Consider the following 19955-nt stretch of genomic DNA (forward strand, 5'->3'; position numbering starts at 1 on the left):
ATTGTATTAGTAGTAGTTTACTGGGTCAGTTATTACATTCTATTGTATTGGTAGTAGTTTACTGGGTCAGTTATTACATTATTATATTGTATTGGTAGTAGTTTACTGGGTCAGTTATTACATTATTCTATTGTATTGGTAGTAGTTTACTGGGTCAGTTATTACATTATTCTATCATATTGGTAGTAGTTTACTGGTTCAGTTATTACATTCTATTGTATTGGTAGTAGTTTACTGGGTCAGTTATTACATTATTCTATTGTATTAGTAGTAGTTTACTGGGTCAGTTATTACGTTCTATTGTATTAGTAGTAGTTTACTGGGTCAGGATGATCCTCCTTACACTGGGTCAGTTATTACATATCTCCTAGTGATTCTGTGGTTCTATATTCAGCTCCATGTCTCTTATCAGCCTCGGTGTCATTTCACCACCCTACAGGAGATGATGGTGGGCCCACCAATGCAGAAATACAATTATAACTCACAAAATGGACACACAATCTCTATTGATTAGAACAGATTGAGGTCTTCTGTTGGCGTGGGTTTCAGTGAGCAGGGCAACATCAGTACCTTCATTATGTGTGACAATCAATACTGTTAGCAGCCTATAAAGGTAATGGCTGTGGGCTACAACATTGAGTTTAATCTATCTAATGGCTGTGTGCTACAACACAGATTAAAGTCATTCTAATGGCTGTGGGCTACAACACAGATTAAACTCATTCTAATGTCATGTGAACTACAACACAGATTAAACTCATTCTAATGGCTATGGACTACAACACAGATTAAACTCATTCTAATGGCTATGGACTACAACACAGATTAAACTCATTCTAATCACTGTGGACTACAACACAGATTAAACTCATTCTAATGGCTATGGACTACAACACAGATTAAACTCACTCTAATCGCTGTGGACTACAACACAGATTAAACTCATTCTAATGGCTGTGGGCTACAACACAGATTAAACTCATTCTAATGGCTGTGGGCTACAACACAGATTAAACTCATTCTAATGGCTGTGGGCTACAACACAGATTAAACTCATTCTAATGGCTGTGGCGGGGGATTCACAGTAGAGGAAGAGAGTGGCCAGTCAGACAGATTCAGACCAAGCTAAAAATCAGTATTATTACAACATACTAAAGGTATTCATATTAATAATATCCTCTTAAGGATCCGCTCACTTTTTTCAATTTTCTTCTAAAATGACATACCCAAATCTAACTTCCTGTACCTCAGGCCCTGAAGCAAGGATATACATATTCTTGGCACCATTTGAAAGGAAACACTTTAAGGTTTGTGGAAATGTGAAAGGAATATAAATCTGATAATACAAAGAAGAAAAAAAGCTTTATTTTGTATTATTTTTGACCATCATTTTTGAAATGCAAGAGAAAGGCCATAATGTATTATTCCAGCCCAGGTGCAATTTAGATTTTGGTCACTAGATGGCAGCAGTGTATGTGCAAAGTTTTAGACTGATCCAATGAACCATTGCATTTCTGTTCAATATTTTGTAACAAGACTGACCAAATGTCAACTTCTGTCAGTGAAATGAATGCACTGTGGTGTGACTAACCTTCTATCTAGAGGTATTTATCAGCTAGTTACGTTTCTCATTGCCTCGTTCCAGTCACCTACTACTGAGAGAATCTGACGTCTGCTATATTACGTTCTGTACCCAATGTGCATCTCTTTGATGCAAACCTGTCAGGACAGTATAGAAACAAGTTAAATTATGAATGGTGTTATTTAACATTAGGATGGGGTGTGACAGGTAGTCAAGGCTGTGTAGCAGGGTGGAAGCCGTGGAAGGGCATTTCAAAGGGTCCTATAGTATTACCATCATCTAGTGTGTGTGTGTGCACGTTGGGAGGAGAGGAGGTGGGGGGTAGCCATAGACCTGGAAGATCTATCATTGTCCTCATCCTGTGGCTTTCAGCAGCATTGTCCATTAGGAAGTTCACAGGTCAATGGATTTGACCTTAAACAAAGTAGAACTGCATTGATTGAATTCCATTTAATGAATCAATGACCTATTTGATTTCAAGAGGGCTGAACGGAGTTCACAATACTGTACTTTAGCTCCATCTGGTGGTCACATGGACACACACACACACACACACACACACACACACGATATACATATATATATATATATATATATATATATATATATATATATATATATATATATATATATATATATATATATATATACACACACACACACACACTTCATGCTAAGAGTTCCAATTGTTGCTCAGCTTTATTAGCAGCGTAATCTCTTGTGACTGACAAAACAGAGGAGCTGATTTGGTTTCAAAAGTGCCACGATCATTAGCAACATCATGGTCAACAGGTCTGGTCGATGACATTGACAACAAAACCAGCCCTGTACGGGTCTTTATGTTAATTATTTACTGCAAAAACTGTACATGAGACAGAATTTTTTTTAAAGCATAAAAGAATATCTCAAGATATTTACACATTTCACAGAAAACTAATAACTATAATCTATTAAACCAACCCAATACATTGCCAATTTGTCCTAAATGTCTTCCTCCAGTGTTGCCTCTGTGTTGTGCTGATTGACCGTTGTGTGGATCAAAGTCTGTTGAAGAGAGTTCATTTAATGACAGATTCTCTGCTGAGCAGACAGTCTGCTGTAGTCCTGAGCTATGAGGCAGGTGGACTGAGGTGGACTGCAGCGGTGAGGCATTCTTGAATGCTATCTTAAAAGACACCGACCCGTCTCATTCCTCCTCCTCTGTAGCCTGCAGATTAAAAACAAAACAAAACAGAAGAGCCACATAGTGGAGGTTGAAGTTTATATTTTGAAGTGGTCCTTTGTAGCTTAGTGCAGCTTCCGGGATAGTGCTGCTCCATTCCCAGGACCACACGTATGTCAAATGGATGTACGGAACGAAGTCACTTTGGATAAAAACAGCTGCTCAATGGCATGCACTATAATACAGGGATTCTTGAAAGATGAGGAAATAAACTTTTTTTTTTTTTTTTAACACATATTTTTCTTAAATATTACAAATGAATAGTGAACGCTGTCAGACACCTTAAACGGCTTTACATTTCTACGTTTATTGTTCAAACAAGTGTTTAAATGCCTTGGTTGTTTAATTCTAACATTCGATTATTCAAGAGCTGTTCTTAGGCACGACGCATCGCAGAGTGCCTTGGACACAGCCCTTAGCCGTGGTATATTGGCCTTATATCACAAACCCAATAAGAGCCTTATTGCTATTATAAACTGGATTACCAACGTAATAAGAGCTGTAAAACTAAATGTTTTGTCATATCTATGGTATATGGTCTTTCAGCCAATACGAATTTCAGGGCTCAAACCACCCAGTTTCGAGCCCTGAATGCTGATTAGCTGGCTCCGCGTTGTGTCGTGCCTGAGAACGGCCCTTAGCCGTGGTATATTGGCCATATACCACACCCTTATTGCTTAATTATACCATGGGCATTGTTGAATACTTGTTTCTGATTGGCTTGAAGGGCATTCTAGAGTGTGCAGTATTTCCCTATAACCCACGCATGGTATATTTGCATGATAGAATTCATTGGCTATCGTTCATTCTTACATGTTCTATGTTTGAGCTGCTTTTGAAAGCAAACGTCCAATTGAAAACATCATTGCCATTGTTGAATTCGATGTTCCTAAAGGCAAACTAGGACTGCTGGTTTGGTTCGCTAAACTAGCAAGTCTGTTTGGTTACCATGGCAACTCCTGAAGCTGTCTAGCAAACTCGCTAGCTACTTCAGTGGATGTTGAACACATTTCTACCGGAAAATGAACACATTCCTAACAGCAAATATGTTAAAATTATAGCTTTGGTATAAAAGGGATAATCAACTAAAGATTCTATATATTCTTTAGAAAATAATGTAACTCTGTGGAAGGTCAGTTCCACTCCGTGAACACACCTTCCACGTCGTTCATTATTTTCCATAGATTGTCCCTTACATTAAAATCTCCAAACTTCCTTTTGTTTTGTTTTATAGCGCTCCAGGCTAATTTCATTAGCATGTTGATATGTTTTTCTATATTCAGAACATAAAACAAAATGTACAAAACATTATCCCTTAGGTCTAGGACAGGAAGTACTTCAATAGTTGAAGTACAGTGCCTTGCGAAAGTATTCGGCCCCCTTGAACTTTGCGACCTTTTGCCACATTTCAGGCTTCAAACATAAAGATATAAAACTGTATTTTTTTGTGAATAATCAACAACAAGTGGGACACAATCATGAAATGGAACGACATTTATTGGATATTTCAAACGTTTTTAACAAATCAAAAACTGAAAAATTGGGCGTGCAAAATTATTCAGCCCCTTTACTTTCAGTGCAGCAAACTCTCTCCAGAAGTTCAATGAGGATCTCTGAATGATCCAATGTTGACCTAAATGACTAATGATGATAAATACAATCCACCTGTGTGTAATCAAGTCTCCGTATAAATGCACCTGCACTGTGATAGTCTCAGAGGTCCGTTAAAAGCGCAGAGAGCATCATGAAGAACAAGGAACACACCAGGCAGGTCCGAGATACTGTTGTGAAGAAGTTTAAAGCCGGATTTGGATTCAAAAAGATTTCCCAAGCTTTTAACATCCCAAGGAGCACTGTGCAAGCGATAATATTGAAATGGAAGGAGTATCAGACCACTGCAAATCTACCAAGACCTGGCCGTCCCTCTAAACTTTCAGCTCATACAAGGAGAAGACTGATCAGAGATGCAGCCAAGAGGCCCATGATCACTCTGAATGAACTGCAGAGATTTACAGCTGAGGTGGGAGACTGTCCATAGGACAACAATCAGTCGTATATTGCACAAATCTGGCCTTTATGGAAGAGTGGCAAGAAGAAAGCCATTTCTTAAAGATATCCATAAAAAGTGTTGTTTAAAGTTTGCCACAAGCCACCAGGGAGACACACCAAACATGTGGAAGAAGGTGCTCTGGTCAGATGAAACCAAAATGTAACTTTTTGGCAACAATGCAAAACGTTATGTTTGGCGTAAAAGCAACACAGCTGAACACACCATCCCCACTGTCAAACATGGTGGTGGCAGCATCATGGTTTGGGCCTGCTTTTCTTCAGCAGGGACAGGGAAGATGGTTAAAATTGATGGGAAGATGGATGGAGCCAAATACAGGACCATTCTGGAAGAAAACCTGATGGAGTCTGCAAAAGACCTGAGACTGGGACGGAGATTTGTCTTCCAACAAGACAATGATCCAAAACATAAAGCAAAATCTACAATGGAATGGTTCAAAAATAAACATATCCAGGTGTTAGAATGGCCAAGTCAAAGTCCAGACCTGAATCCAATCGAGAATCTGTGGAAAGAACTGAAAACTGCTGTTCACAAATGCTCTCCATCCAACCTCACTGAGCTCGAGCTGTTTTGCAAGGAGGAATGGGAAAAAATGTCAGTCTCTCGATGTGCAAAACTGATAGAGACATACCCCAAGCGACTTACAGCTGTAATCGCAGCAAAAGGTGGCGCTACAAAGTATTAACTTAAGGGGGCTGAATAATTTTGCACGCCCAATTTTTCAGTTTTGGATTTGTTAAAAAAGTTTGAAATATCCAATAAATGTCGTTCCACTTCATGATTGTGTCCCACTTGTTGTTGATTCTTCACAAAAAAATACAGTTTTATATCTTTATGTTTGAAGCCTGAAATGTGGCAAAAGGTCACAAAGTTCAAGGGGGCCGAATACTTTCGCAAGGCACTGTATATGTTTCAGAACGACGTATCGGGGGTTTAGCCGTCTGTGACGGAGTTGACAAGTCACTGATGAAGTGGACAACAAACACTCAAAACAGACATTTTTTTTTACCTCTGAAAAATGGAAGTTCAACACAAAGGTTTAGTAAAATATAGAAAATAATTCATTCGAAAATTTGCCAATAAAAGCATCAATCTATCAGGTTTTTCAGACAGAATTTACGTTACATGAAAATCTGAGGAGTTTGTTTTACGGAGTAGACAAAAAATGTCAATGTTTATTCGTTCAAGTTGTATACAAAGTAGCGATTTAGTTTTTCCTCAGGTGCTTAATGACTCTAAAATCTCATTTAAAATAAACATATTTGAACCAAAATTCCCATCCTATCAGGGAGATGGAGTTGACAGTTTATGGTTGTGGCCATAGTGATTTGAATATTGTTTGTTTAATTCTATCAACATTTGAAAACTTTCCAGACCATGAGTGGCCTTGTTGCACTCCATGTAATGAGGACATGAATAAGGGGTCCTTATGGTAGTAGAGCTGTCCCTGCTCATTCCTGATTCATTTAGGATTTCAGACAAATCTGACTGAGTCGACCAAATCTCCAGACACATTTTTTAGGAATCACAGTTTTGAGAGAAATATTATTTAAAGTCAAATAACAGAACAATTTGTAATTTTTTCCATACATTAAGTCTCTGAATGCTCTGAAAATCAGTGAATGCAAAGAGCCCAGGGTTTAGGTGCGTTTGTGTGTTAAATGCGTACGTGACACGTGTGTAAATCAAATGATTTCCCATGAACCAACCTTCTTAGCATTGGCAGCCATGAAAGCCTCCAGCTGGTGGTTCCAGCCCAGGACATCAGCCAGCATCTGCACCCCACTGACCACATCCCCTAGCTGGGCCACATCATTGTGTCGCGGGGTCCCCCAAGCGAAGGGCCCCACCAGGTCTCTGTTGATAAGTAGGCGAGGGACAGAGTCCCTCACAGCTCCGGTCAGACTGGCAAAGGGCTCCACCTAGTGTATTGACATGGAACAACATGTTTTAAGTCTCCAGTAAATAAATAAAAAATAAATAAAAATAATAATAATAATAATAAAGAAATGTAAAAAAATATATATATATATATACACACACACACCGGAGATATATTTTATAGGAACCCTGGACTGAGTGAAACCCTGTCCTGCCTGATTGACAGGTGAATAACAGGAGAATAGCGTGTTAACTGGTTTATAACATGTTTATGACTGTGAATAACAGCTTACTAACAGCCACATAACGTGTGTATAACATTTTAATAACACATTAACAGCAGTGTTCCTCACCTCCAGAGAGGTACCCATGATAATGAGGAGGTCTGCCAGGGGAAAGTCCTTCAGGTAGCTGAAGTAGTGAGGAGGTAGTTCCTCCCCGAAGAAGACAATGTCAGGCTTCACCACACCCTTACAAGTGGGACACTTAGGGACTGTCCCCTTCATAATGTCAGGCTAAGAAGTAGACAAACACACAGGAGAAATACAGGAAATCAAAACTAGATATATATTTTAACAACAAGCCACTGCATCAAACTATTATCTTTCAAACTTAAGAAACTTTCACAAATGACAGTATCGGAGCTAGATGGATTGAAGTCTCTCAATAATATGAATCAGTTGTAACAGGGAAATGCTCTGAGAATGGTGTGATAGTTAACCGACTCACACGTAGCTCCTCCCCCTTGTAGTCTCTCAGACACACAGTACAGGTAGCAGTAGCAAACGAGCCGTGTGCCTCCACCAGTTTCTCAGGGGGGATTCCTGCCACTAGAGTCACACACACACAGTGAAACACAGCGAGACAGACAGAGAGGTAGAGAGACAGTGAAACAAATCAAATCAAATGTTATTTGTCACATACACATGGTTAGCAGATGTTAATGCGAGTGTAGCGAAATGCTTGTGCTTCTAGTTCCGACAATGCAGTAATATCCAACGAGTAATCTAACCTAACAATTTCACAACAACTACCTTATACACATACACACAAGTGTAAAGGAATTAATAAGAATATGTACATAAAAAAATACATGAATGAGTGATGGTACAGAACGGCATAGGCAAGATGCAGTGGATGGTATAGAGTACAGTATATACATATGAGATGAGTAATGTAGGGTATGTAAACATTATATGAAGTGGCATTGTTTAAAGTGGCTAGTGATACATTTATTACATCAATTTTTCCATTATTAAAGTGTCTGGAGTTGAGTCAGTATGTTGGCAGCAGCCACACAGCGTGTGTGAGATAGAGAGAGAGAGAGAGATGACAGGCTCCTGTGTGTATTACCTGAACTGTTTTTCAATACGGTCACACTAGTGGATCCACTTACGTCTCTCCAGGCCGTCGATATTCTGCGTGTACATTCTGAGGAGCTGGCCCTTGTCATGAAGCAGACGTATGAAATAGTGTGTGAGGTTGGGTTGGTAGTTGCCTGGGTACAGCTCTTTGGCCAGGGCAAAGAAAGGGTTGGGGTTGTGATGGAAGTAGTTGATCTCGAAGATGGCTTCTGCGTAAGGAAGATTATACTGCTGGAGGTTGTCATAGAGACCACTGCCAGGGGACCTGTCCAAGGAAAGTAGGGAGAAAAAGGTTTCCTACAAAGTCTGTGCATTCATTGTATTCCTGACATGGGTTGACTGACCATTTCAAACACTTTCCAAATACTTGAGGTTGCATTTGATGGAACTTCAACCAATGGAATCATCCCAAAAGTGCAAAACCGCACCCTGCCCACCGGTCAAGTGCACCTCAAGCATTTAAAATATACCGCTTGTCACCTGAAGTCTGGGATCCCACTAGGTGTGCTGATCCCAGCCCCTGCCATCACTATGATCCTCTTGTACTGTCCGCCTCCGATGTTCTTAGTGAGGTCCTCTAGCGTCTGCTGCTTGGAGTCCTCCACTCCTCCTCTACAGAACAGTCCTCGAAACCCAGGCCACCAGACTGTCTTGTCTTGGCTTGGACGTAGACCGTGGACATCCCTTTGCCTTGGAGCGAGGAATAATGTTCTTTGCTGTTGATCTGAGAAGGTAATGCATGTGGTGAAGTTACTGAGTAACTAGCTACTATCCTCATCGATCATATTACCTGTAGGTCTATGTAATGTTCACATCAATCTCAACAGCAGCTTTCAAATTACAATTAGTTTCAAATCGATATTTAGGCTATTGCTTACGTTTGAGTTTGATGAATCTAGCTGTACTCGATGTAATAGTATGATACAGATATAACCTGCCCTTGTGGACCATTGGGGAGGACATGCAATAAGTCATAGCTAGCTGCAAGAAATACACAGTATATCTGTAGCTTTCTCTAGAGCCGCATCTTCATTTTGGAAGCAGGCAGTTGAAGCGCATGTTTTTACACAAGAAGAACCATTGCAATAGCATAACTCTCCTAAGCTTTAGCTACATTTCATAATGCACAACATTGGCTCAAAACAAATGTGAGCCGCTGCATTAGTCTGTTGTTGCTCTGGTTACCTTTGAACTCGTGACGAAGGCTGATTATACCGTAAAATATGTACAATTATTTAATACAGTTTAGAATAAACAATTTAAATATAAGTGCTCACTGTCATTATTTTATCAATTGTAAATATCAGTTTGGTCCACTAATATCGAGTAATTAAACTACTTATCGTGATTACATCTCTTTAAAAAATATATATGGGGTAATAAAAAACACGCAAACGCGTATTTGTTAGAAACATTACGGTAGACGTTCCTGTGTCAGCTCAGCTCCCATGAGTCTTTGCGTCTGCTCTTTGCTTGTGGTGCTAGCTGTTCAGTTAGCTAGCTAGCAATTATAGATACAAGTTGTCAACGCGTTTCTTATTCGGTATCTAAATCTAAACCTACCGCGACAATGAAAGATGTTACCGGGTACCTCAAAACGCAACAGAGCATCAGTTCGACTCCGGAGATGGCATCGGAATGGCACACACTAGAGGAGTTTTACAACAAAAAGTAAGGAAAGCGTCTTGTCTACGTTAGCTAGTTTTTATATGTCATTCATGCGCTGAGTCATGGAGTTAGCTTACTAATGCTACAGTAGCTAGCTAAACACAAACCATCAGTGAATGACACAAACAATCCACCAACTGTCAATTGTATAGAGTGGAATAAAACATGAAATATATTTTATTCGTAACATGTGACTAACGTTACCGAAAATAAAATGTTATGATAGTCGTCATGTCCACAATCTTCCTTGATGCTATGCGGTTAACGGTTGCTAAAATGCTTCAGTAGACAGGGAGGATAGCTAGTTAGTTAACGTTAGTTTTTTTTTTTTTTTGCGTTTAGGGACTTTTGCAATCTTGCAAGGCCATAGGTATTCATAGTCTCCGTCTTCCCTTCATCAGGCGGCAGGTAGACTAGTGGTCAGAGAGTTGGACTAGTAAGTTAACAGAAAATATCGAATTCCCAAACTGACAAGGAAAACATCAGTCGTTCTGCCCCTGAACAGGCAGTTAACCCACTGTTCCTAGGCTGTCATTGAAAATTAGAATTTGTTCTTAACTGACTTGCCTAGTTAAATAAAGGTAAAATAAATCTGACCAGCTTGCCACTAACCCCATTCAGTGCAGGATTGTTTCTTATTCATCATGTAATTCTAGTACCTAACCATACCTCGTCTTTCCATTGACAGGTTGTGGCATCAATTGACCCTAAAGCTCACAGACTTTGTAAAAGACCCTTGCTTTGCCACAGGAGATGGCCTCATACAACTGTACGATAACTTCCTCAGTGACTTTGACCACAGGTAGGACCAACACCAACCTACAGTAAAAACTGCTTCTCTGACAATTGGAATAGTAGCTAAAATTACAACACTGTTTAGTAGTCTAATCTCTGAGTGTTCAGTTGTAACCTTTTCTTTCTCTATCTCTCTGTTGTTTCTAGAATCAACCCCCTGTCTCTGGTGGAGATCATCCTGTATGTTGCCAGACAGATGACAGGTAAGAACACAGTCGGTACATGCAGTCTGTAGTCCTATCACCTTCTTCGCTGATGCTAAGTAATTGAACTCGAATCCACTCAGATACAGCATGTATCAGCACTCAACCAGCTCAAACAAGTTCTCCTTTTCAGATCCTAAAGATGCTATCACTTTCCTTGAGAAGACTAAGGAGAAGGTGAAGAGCAACGACGAGTCGGTCATTCTGTGCAAGACATCTATTGGAGCCCTTAAACTGGAGATAAATGACCTTCCAGCCACAAAGGTAACACGCTGTCTGGGTATACAGTAACTTGTAGGTTAAAAAAAACCTGGAAAACAAACATCTCAATGGAGACCTGTCCCAAGACGGCAGTAATCAAAACAATCAAAGCTTACTGAAGCCAGATGTACATGTACGTACATTTCAATCCAATGTATCTGTATGCGAACCCTGCCAGTCCACCGCTCTAGCCACTAGTCTACCCTGCCTTCCGTCCTGCAGATATTAATTGAGGAGGTGGAGGAGACGCTGAATAACTTGCCGGGTGTGACGTCAGTCCACGGGCGATTCTACGACCTGTCCAGCAAATACTACCGCATCGTGGGGAACCACGCCTCTTACTACAAGGACGCTCTGCGCTACCTCGGCTGTGTCGACATCAAAGACCTGCCAGGTAACATCTGTTTACAATGTACAGAGGCAGTATGTTGCACTGAAATCATACAGCAGAATTTAATGTTGGTAAAATCACAAAAACATAATTAGAATTATTATTATTATTATTTTATTTTTTACAATTGTTTGAAGGCGTTATTAGTTTGTGTGCTAGTACTCACTTGCTGTCATAACTGATGTCTTTATATCCATCAGAGACAGAGAAGCAGGAGAGGGCTTTCACACTGGGTCTGGCTGGACTCTTAGGAGAAGGAGTTTACAACTTCGGAGAGCTGGTAAATTACCCATCACCACCCTTGTGATAGTTGTGTTTTTGAGGTATCCTCCCATTTGGTGAGATATTAGTCTGTCTGATAATAAGCATCAAGCAGCCATTTTAAAGCGAGTTTTGGCTGAGCTACAGCCACAAAAGTTTGGGCTCAAGTTTTACCTTTCAAGCAACCAGATGGCTTTGACAGCCTTTGTTTGACAGCCTGTCTCTGCTTGTGTTTTTAGCTGATGCACCCAGTACTGGAGTCCCTAAGGAGCACAGACAAGCAGTGGCTGATAGACACATTGTACTCCTTCAACGGAGGCAACGTGGAGAAGTTCCAGGCCTACAAGTCTGCCTGGGGAGCGCAGGTAACCAGCACAACTGGCTATAGTACGGCCTACAACAGCCGGTTGAATGTACTCTATGGAAACTATCGCTGCAAGAAATAAAGATTGAAAACTATTGTAGCTCCCGTTGTCTCGTTCCAGAATGTGTTATTGTTTATTCACATGGACATGGTTTTGTTGAGGTGCTATGATTGGAGGCCCATTTTTAAAAAATGATAATGTAAGTTAATAATGTTACAATAATCACATAAGATTAGAAATCACCTGTCATTTAACCAACAAACACAACTCATTTCAACGTGTCTGTGTTGCAGCCTGACCTGGCAGCCAACGAAGCCAAACTGATGCAGAAGATTCAGCTGCTGTGTGTGATGGAGGTGGGTTCTCCTTTCTCTCTCTTCTCCCCCCCCCCCCCCCCCACACGGCAGAACTAATACTCTCACTAATTGAATGTTTTATAGTGCAGGAGAACTGACGTTTGGATACAGATTTTACTTTTCACAATGAATGTGTTTGTTTTACCCAAGGGTAGGAACTGAAAAATGTCATATTTTTAGAGGAACAGAATCTGAACCGGGAACGAAAGTGATCTATACTGTTCCAGAACAGTTATTTTGAAAGCATGGGAACCGATTAATAACTTTACATTTCGGGTATTTTTTTCTAGTCCCACAAAAAAAACACAACAAAGTGGTTATGCAAAGCCCTCCCTCTGTCACTCAGAAACTTCTTTCAGTGTCTGCCTGCCACTCCCCCTCCTTCCGAAGCCCTCCCTCTGTCACTCAGAAACTTCTTTCAGTGTCTGCCTGCCCCTCCCCCTCCTTCCGAAGCCCTCCCTCTGTCACTCAGAAACTTCTTTCAGTGTCTGCCTGCCCCTCCCCCTCCTTCCGAAGCCCTCCCTCTGTCACTCAGAAACTTCTTTCAGTGTCTGCCTGCCCCTCCCCCTCCTTCCGAAGCCCTCCCTCTGACACTCAGAAACTTCTTCCAGTGTCTGCCTGCCCCTCCCCCTCCAGAAGCCCTCCCTCTGTCCTCCCTCTGTGTCTGCCTGCCCCTCCCCTCCTTCTGAAGCCCTCCCTCTGTCCTCCCTCAGTGTCTGCCTGCCCCTCCCCCTCCTTCTGAAGCCCTCCCTCTGTCACTCAGAAACTTCTTCCAGTGTCTGCCTGCCCCTCCCCCTCCTTCAGAAGCCCTCCCTCTGTCCTCCCTCTGTGTCTGCCTGCCCCTCCCCCTCCTTCTGAAGCCCTCCCTCTGTCCTCCCTCAGTGTCTGCCTGCCCCTCCCCCTCCTTCTGAAGCCCTCCCTCTGTCACTCAGAAACTTCTTCCAGTGTCTGCCTGTCAGATCTTTGCCAGTGTGTGAGTGTGTGGGCTACTGTAGCCCCTCCCCCCTCTGAAGCATAGGCTACTGTAGCCCCTCCCCCCTCTGAAGCATAGGCTACTGTAGCCCCTCCCCCCTCTGAAGCATAGGCTACTGTAGCCCCTCCCCCCTCTGAAGCATAGGCTACTGTAGCCCCTCCCCCCTCTGAAGCAGTAGATGGTATAGAGTACAGTATATACATATGAGATGAGTAATGTAGGGTATGTAAACATTATATAAAGTGGCGTAGTTTAAAGTGGCTAGTGATACATTTATTACATAGAGATGCAGTAGATGGTATAGAGTACAGTATATACATATGAGATGAGTAATGTAGGGTATGTAAACATTATATAAGTGGCATAGTTTAAAGTGGCTAGTGAAACATTTATTACATAGAGATGCAGTAGATGGTATAGAGTACAGTATATACATATGAGATGAGTAATGTAGGCTATGTAAACATTATATAAAGTGGCGTAGTTTAAAGTGGCTAGTGAAACATTTATTACATCCTGAAAAAGGGGACTTTTCTTCTTTTTTTGCTGAGTCAATTTTTTTTTATGGTTCAGAATGAAACAATTGGGAAATAAATTAGGTTCCAACACCTGATTTTTACCAACTTACTGTTGGATGCACTGATTGGTCAGTGTCTCTGGGTCACAGCGCCTGCTTAATGACGAGGATACATGTAAATGATGCTCCCAAACAGCCCTAACAGGTCTGCCTCTTCTTCTTCTCTCCTCCGTCTAGATGACGTTCACTCGTCCCGCCAACAACAGACAGCTGACCTTCCATGAGATTGGACAGAGTGCCAAGATCCCCGTGAACGAGGTCAGTTGGTCATCAATCGTATGTCACTTATGACAAATCATTCATATCTGGAGGCTTCCTATGATCATAGGTCTGTATCCGTGGTCAGCTGGTCCACAGGCGATTTCCCAGCACAATAACACCCCATTAAAATAACATTTAGTTGAGTCGGTGCTTTACTGTCTGGAACTATAGGCCTGCACATCCTGTGGCTCCACCTCTGGGGTGGGTGACAACTGGGGTTTATCTGGAGACCAGGGTTGGTGACAACTGGGGTTTATCTGGGGACCAGGGTTGGTGACAACTGGGGTTTATCTGGAGACCAGGGTTGGTGACAACTGGGGTTTATCTGGAGACCAGGGTTGGGGTTTATCTGGAGACCAGGGTTGGGGTTTATCTGGAGACCAGGGTTGGTGACAACTGGGGTTTATCTGGGGACCAGGGTTGGTGACAACTGGGGTTTATCTGGAGACCAGGGTTGGTGACAACTGGGGTTTATCTGGAGACCAGGGTTGGGGTTTATCTGGAGACCAGGGTTGGGGTTTATCTGGAGACCAGGGTTGGGGTTTATCTGGAGACCAGGGTTGGGGTTTATCTGGAGACCAGGGTTGGGGTTTATCTGGAGACCAGGGTTGGTGACAACTGGGGTTTATCTGGAGACCAGGGTTGGGGTTTATCTGGAGACCAGGGTTGGTGACAACTGGGGTTTATCTGGAGACCAGGGTTGGTGACAACTGGGGTTTATCTGGGGACCAGGGTTGGTGACAACTGGGGTTTATCTGGGGACCAGGGTTGGTGACAACTGGGGTTTATCTGGAGACCAGGGTTGGTGACAACTGGGGTTTATCTGGAGACCAGGGTTGGGGTTTATCTGGAGACCAGGGTTGGGGTTTATCTGGAGACCAGGGTTGGGGTTTATCTGGAGACCAGGGTTGTGGTTTATCTGGAGACCAGGGTTGGTGACAACTGGGGTTTATCTGGAGACCAGGGTTGGGGTTTATCTGGAGACCAGGGTTGGGGTTTATCTGGAGACCAGGGTTGGTGACAACTGGGGTTTATCTGGAGACCAGGGTTGGTGACAACTGGGGTTTATCTGGGGACTAGGGTTGGGGTTTATCTGGGGACCAGGGTTGGTGACAACTGGGGTTTATCTGGAGACCAGGGTTGGGGTTTATCTGGAGACCAGGGTTGGGGTTTATCTGGAGACCAGGGTTGGTGACAACTGGGGTTTATCTGGAGACCAGGGTTGGTGACAACTGGGGTTTATCTGGAGACCAGGGTTGGTGACAACTGGGGTTTATCTGGGGACTAGGGTTGGGGTTTATCTGGGGACCAGGGTTGGTGACAACTGGGTTTTATCTGGGGACCAGGGTTGGTGACAACTGGGGTTTATCTGGAGACCAGGGTTGGTGACAACTGGGGTTTATCTGGAGACCAGGGTTGGTGACAACTGGGTTTTATCTGGAGACCAGGGTTGGTGACAACTGGGGTTTATCTGGAGACCAGGGTTGGTGACAACTGGGGTTTATCTGGAGACCAGGGTTGTGGTTTATCTGGAGACCAGGGTTGTGGTTTATCTGGAGACCAGGGTTGTGGTTTATCTGGAGACCAGGGTTGTGGTTTATCTGGAGACCAGGGTTGGTGACAACTGGGGTTTATCTGGAGACCAGGGTTGGGGTTTATCTGGAGACCAGGGTTGGGGTTTATCTGGGGACCAGGGTTGGTGACAACTGGGGTTTATCTGGAGACCAGGGTTGGTGACAACTGGGGTTTATCTGGAGACCAGGGTTGGTGACAACTGGGGTTTATCTGGAGACCAGGGTTGGTGACAACTGGGGTTTATCTGGAGACCAGGGTTGGTGACAACTGGGGTTTATCTGGAGACCAGGGTTGGTGACAACTGGGGTTTATCTGGAGACCAGGGTTGGGGTTTATCTGGAGACCAGGGTTGGGGTTTATCTGGAGACCAGGGTTGGGGTTTATCTGGAGACCAGGGTTGGGGTTTATCTGGAGACCAGGGTTGGGGTTTATCTGGAGACCAGGGTTGGGGTTTATCTGGAGACCAGGGTTGGGGTTTATCTGGAGACCAGGGTTGGGGTTTATCTGGAGACCAGGGTTGGGGTTTATCTGGAGACCAGGGTTGGGGTTTATCTGGAGACCAGGGTTGGGGTTTATCTGGAGACCAGGGTTGGGGTTTATCTGGAGACCAGGGTTGGGGTTTATCTGGAGACCAGGGTTGGGGTTTATCTGGGGACCAGGGTTGGGGTTTATCTGGGGACCAGGGTTGGGGTTTATCTGGGGACCAGGGTTGGGGTTTATCTGGGGACCAGGGTTGGGGTTTATCTGGGGACCAGGGTTGGGGTTTATCTGGGGACCAGGGTTGGTGTTTATCTGGAGACCAGGGTTGGGGTTTATCTGGAGACCAGGGTTGGGGTTTATCTGGAGACCAGGGTTGGGGTTTATCTGGAGACCAGGGTTGGGGTTTATCTGGAGACCAGGGTTGGGGTTTATCTGGAGACCAGGGTTGGGGTTTATCTGGAGACCAGGGTTGGGGTTTATCTGGGGACCAGGGTTGGGGTTTATCTGGGGACCAGGGTTGGGGTTTATCTGGGGACCAGGGTTGGGGTTTATCTGGGGACCAGGGTTGGGGTTTATCTGGGGACCAGGGTTGGGGTTTATCTGGGGTTTATCTGGAGACCAGGGTTGGGGTTTATCTGGGGACCAGGGTTGGGGTTTATCTGGGGACCAGGGTTGGGGTTTATCTGGGGACCAGGGTTGGGGTTTATCTGGAGACCAGGGTTGGGGTTTATCTGGAGACCAGGGTTGGGGTTTATCTGGGGTTTATCTGGAGACCAGGGTTGGGGTTTATCTGGGGTTTATCTGGAGAGTTGATTGTAAACGGTTTGAACCTCCTCACTGGGTCTGATTGTGATTCTTGGTTGTCCCCTGCAGGTGGAGCTGCTAGTGATGAAAGCTCTGTCTGTGGGTCTGATCAAAGGAAACATTGACGAGGTGGACCAGAAGATTCAGATGACCTGGGTGCAGCCCCGAGTACTGGACCTGCAGCAGGTAAATGCATTCTCCTTAACATATTCATATTCACGGGCCCAGGAATAATAATCAATCAATGAGAAGCACCGGTTCTCAGGGGCTGGACACGACTCCTGGTTTGGACCAGAAACAAGGGAATATTCTGTTTTTACTATAATGTCCTCTGTAACACAAGTCATTGAGACCAATCCTAGTTGTGGTTAAAGTAAGTTGGCTTTGAGCTATAGAAATCATCCTCGACATATGGAAAAGCTTGTGAATGTTAACCTTTGACCCTGACTCTCTTCCTTGTCCCTGTTCAGATCAAGGGCATGAAGGACCGGTTGGACCTCTGGTGTGGGGATGTGAAAAACATGGCTGTGTTGGTGGAACAGCAGGCCCACGATATCCTCACTTAGACAGGCCTCCCCCCCTTGGTTTAGCATCACTTAGACAGGCCTCCTCCCCTTGGTTTAGCCTCACCTAGACAGGCCTCCTCCCCTTGGTTTAGCCTCACCTAGACAGGCCTCCCCCCCTTGGTTTAGCCTCACCTAGACAGGCCTCCCCCCCTTGGTTTAGCCTCACCTAGACAGGCCTCCCCCCTTGTTTTAGCCTCACTTAGACAGGCCTCCTCCCATTGGTTTAGCCTCACCTAGACAGGCCTCCTCCCCTTGGTTTAGCCTCACCTAGACAGGCCTCCTCCCTCTGGTCTACTCCATGGCCCTGTCCAGAACAACCCCCTAACCTCTAGACACTTGTAGAGATCAGAGAAGATTTATTTAATAGGTTTATGCAGTATGATGATAGTACCTTGCCCTCTGATAGTCTAGGTAGAGTTTTGGCCATATTGCTTACACCAGTCAGATCCTCTCAGACAAGGGTCTAAGGTGTAGGTGCCAGGATGTTCTTCTGGACAGGGCCCTTCTCCCAGCCTGTTCACCCCTAGAACAGACCCCCATCACAGGAATCCTCTCAGACAAGGGTCTAAGGTGTAGGTGCCAGGATGTTCTTCTGGACAGGGCCCTTCTCCCAGCCTGTTCACCCCTAGAACAGACCCCCATCACGGGAATCCTCTCAGACAAGGGTCTAAGCCAGGTGTAGGTGCCAGGATGTTCTTCTGGACAGGGCCCTTCTCCCAGCCTGTTCACCCCTAGAACAGACACCATCACAGGAATCCTTCCTTCCTCTACCTACCTATCTCCCAGAAGGACTGATGCATCCAACTTTTTCAGTTTTTTTAATTTTATTTGTATTTTTGTTGGGGTTCTGTGTACGTTCTTGTTACTTTATAGCAGTAAATAAGTACAAGAAAACATTGTTCAATTTTGAAATAAAAATTACAAATGCTTGTTGGTGAAACATTACCCTTCAAACATGAATTATGGATGTGACTGTGTTTTTAGACCTATTGGTTGTATTGACTAATAGAATGACAGGTTCCTCAACCCTGGATCCTGAGATATGTTTAACCAGGTCATAGTGACTAATAGAATGACAGTTTCTCAACCCTGGATCCTGAGGTATGTTTAACCAGGTCATAGTGACTAATAGAATGACAGTTTCCTCAACCCTGGATCCTGAGGTATGTTTAACCAGGTTATAGTGACTAATAGAATGACAGTTTCCCCAACCCTGGATCCTGAGGTATGTTTAACCAGGTTATAGTGACTAATAGAATGACAGTTTCCTCAACCCTGGATCCTGAGGTATGTTTAACCAGGTTATAGTGACTAATAGAATGACAGTTTCCTCAACCCTGGATCCTGAGGTATGTTTAACCAGGTTATAGTGACTAATAGAATGACAGTTTCTCAACCCTGGATCCTGAGGTATGTTTAACCAGGTTATAGTGACTAATAGAATGACAGTTCTCCAACCCTGGATCCTGAGGTACAGTGCCTTGCGAAAGTATTCGGCCCCCTTGAACTTTGCGACCTTTTGCCACATTTCAGGCTTCAAACATAAAGATATAAAACTGTATTTTTTTGTGAAGAATCAACAACAAGTGGGACACAATCATGAAGTGGAACGACATTTATTGGATATTTCAAACTTTTTTAACAAATCAAAAACTGAAAAATTGGCCGTGCAAAATTATTCAGCCCCTTTACTTTCAGTGCAGCAAACTCTCTCCAGAAGTTCAGTGAGGATCTCTGAATGATCCAATGTTGACCTAAATGACTAATGATGATAAATACAATCCACCTGTGTGTAATCAAGTCTCCGTATAAATGCACCTGCACTGTGATAGTCTCAGAGGTCCGTTAAAAGCGCAGAGAGCATCATGAAGAACAAGGAACACACCAGGCAGGTCCGAGATACTGTTGTGAAGAAGTTTAAAGCCGGATTTGGATACAAAAAGATTTCCCAAGCTTTAAACATCCCAAGGAGCACTGTGCAAGCGATAATATTGAAATGGAAGGGGTATCAGACCACTGCAAATCTACCAAGACCTGGCCGTCCCTCAACTTTCAGCTCATACAAGGAGAAGACTGATCAGAGATGCAGCTGAGGTGGGAGACTCTGTCCATAGGACAACAATCAGTCGTATATTGCACAAATCTGGCCTTTATGGAAGAGTGGCAAGAAGAAAGCCATTTCTTAAAGATATCCATAAAAAGTGTTGTTTAAAGTTTGCCACAAGCCACCTGGGAGACACACCAAACATGTGGAAGAAGGTGCTCTGGTCAGATGAAACCAAAATTGAACTTTTTGGCAACA

At 43.5% G+C, this 19955-nt stretch overlaps 2 protein-coding genes across 6 annotated transcripts; one reads left to right on the forward strand and one right to left on the reverse strand.

Moving 5' to 3' along the window:
* Nucleotides 1-2262: 2262 nt before the first annotated feature.
* Nucleotides 2263-9318, reverse strand: LOC110526845 (NAD-dependent protein deacetylase sirtuin-3). The gene is made up of 7 exons (XM_036963563.1): nt 8996-9318; nt 8598-8841; nt 8150-8382; nt 7483-7583; nt 7107-7268; nt 6582-6794; nt 2263-2789 (listed from the first exon to the last, which is right to left on the reverse strand). The coding sequence occupies exons 1-7, from the start codon at nt 9090-9092 to the stop codon at nt 2769-2771; spliced, it is 1071 nt and encodes a 356-aa protein (XP_036819458.1). The 5' UTR covers nt 9093-9318; the 3' UTR covers nt 2263-2768.
* Nucleotides 9319-9518: 200 nt separating this feature from the next.
* On the forward strand, nt 9519-18613 carry LOC110526846 (26S proteasome non-ATPase regulatory subunit 13). 5 transcript variants are annotated; one of them, XR_005039689.1, is made up of 13 exons: nt 9519-9788; nt 10474-10587; nt 10728-10783; nt 10917-11047; nt 11267-11438; nt 11636-11715; nt 11936-12061; nt 12355-12417; nt 14145-14225; nt 17157-17273; nt 17558-17759; nt 17895-18121; nt 18224-18613. XR_005039689.1 is itself a non-coding variant. In XM_036963562.1 (12 exons), the coding sequence occupies exons 1-11, from the start codon at nt 9688-9690 to the stop codon at nt 17651-17653; spliced, it is 1137 nt and encodes a 378-aa protein (XP_036819457.1). In that variant the 5' UTR covers nt 9519-9687; the 3' UTR covers nt 17654-17691; nt 17895-18613. The 5 variants fall into 5 exon arrangements, 1 of the variants encoding a protein (XP_036819457.1); XR_005039686.1 differs by having other exon boundaries at nt 17895-18613; XR_005039687.1 differs by having other exon boundaries at nt 17929-18613.
* The last annotated feature ends 1342 nt before the right edge of the window (nt 18614-19955 follow it).

This window comes from Oncorhynchus mykiss, chromosome 26, assembly GCF_013265735.2.
Source record: "Oncorhynchus mykiss isolate Arlee chromosome 26, USDA_OmykA_1.1, whole genome shotgun sequence".
NCBI lineage: Eukaryota > Metazoa > Chordata > Actinopteri > Salmoniformes > Salmonidae > Oncorhynchus > Oncorhynchus mykiss.

Excerpts from the sequence above, each read along its gene's own strand:
- LOC110526845 (XM_036963563.1), bottom strand. The coding sequence starts at position 9,092 with ATGACTTATTGCATGTCCTCCCCAATGGTCCACAAGGGCAGGTTATAT. Across the intron at positions 8,383-8,597 it reads AGTGGGATCCCAGACTTCAG|GTCCCCTGGCAGTGGTCTCT; the intron begins GTGACAAGCGGT and ends TTCCTTGGACAG. Across the intron at positions 2,790-6,581 it reads TGGCTGCCAATGCTAAGAAG|GCTACAGAGGAGGAGGAATG; the intron begins GTTGGTTCATGG and ends TTTAATCTGCAG.
- LOC110526846 (XM_036963562.1), top strand. The coding sequence starts at position 9,688 with ATGAAAGATGTTACCGGGTACCTCAAAACGCAACAGAGCATCAGTTCG. Across the intron at positions 9,789-10,473 it reads GAGGAGTTTTACAACAAAAA|GTTGTGGCATCAATTGACCC; the intron begins GTAAGGAAAGCG and ends TTCCATTGACAG. Across the intron at positions 17,274-17,557 it reads GAGTACTGGACCTGCAGCAG|ATCAAGGGCATGAAGGACCG; the intron begins GTAAATGCATTC and ends GTCCCTGTTCAG.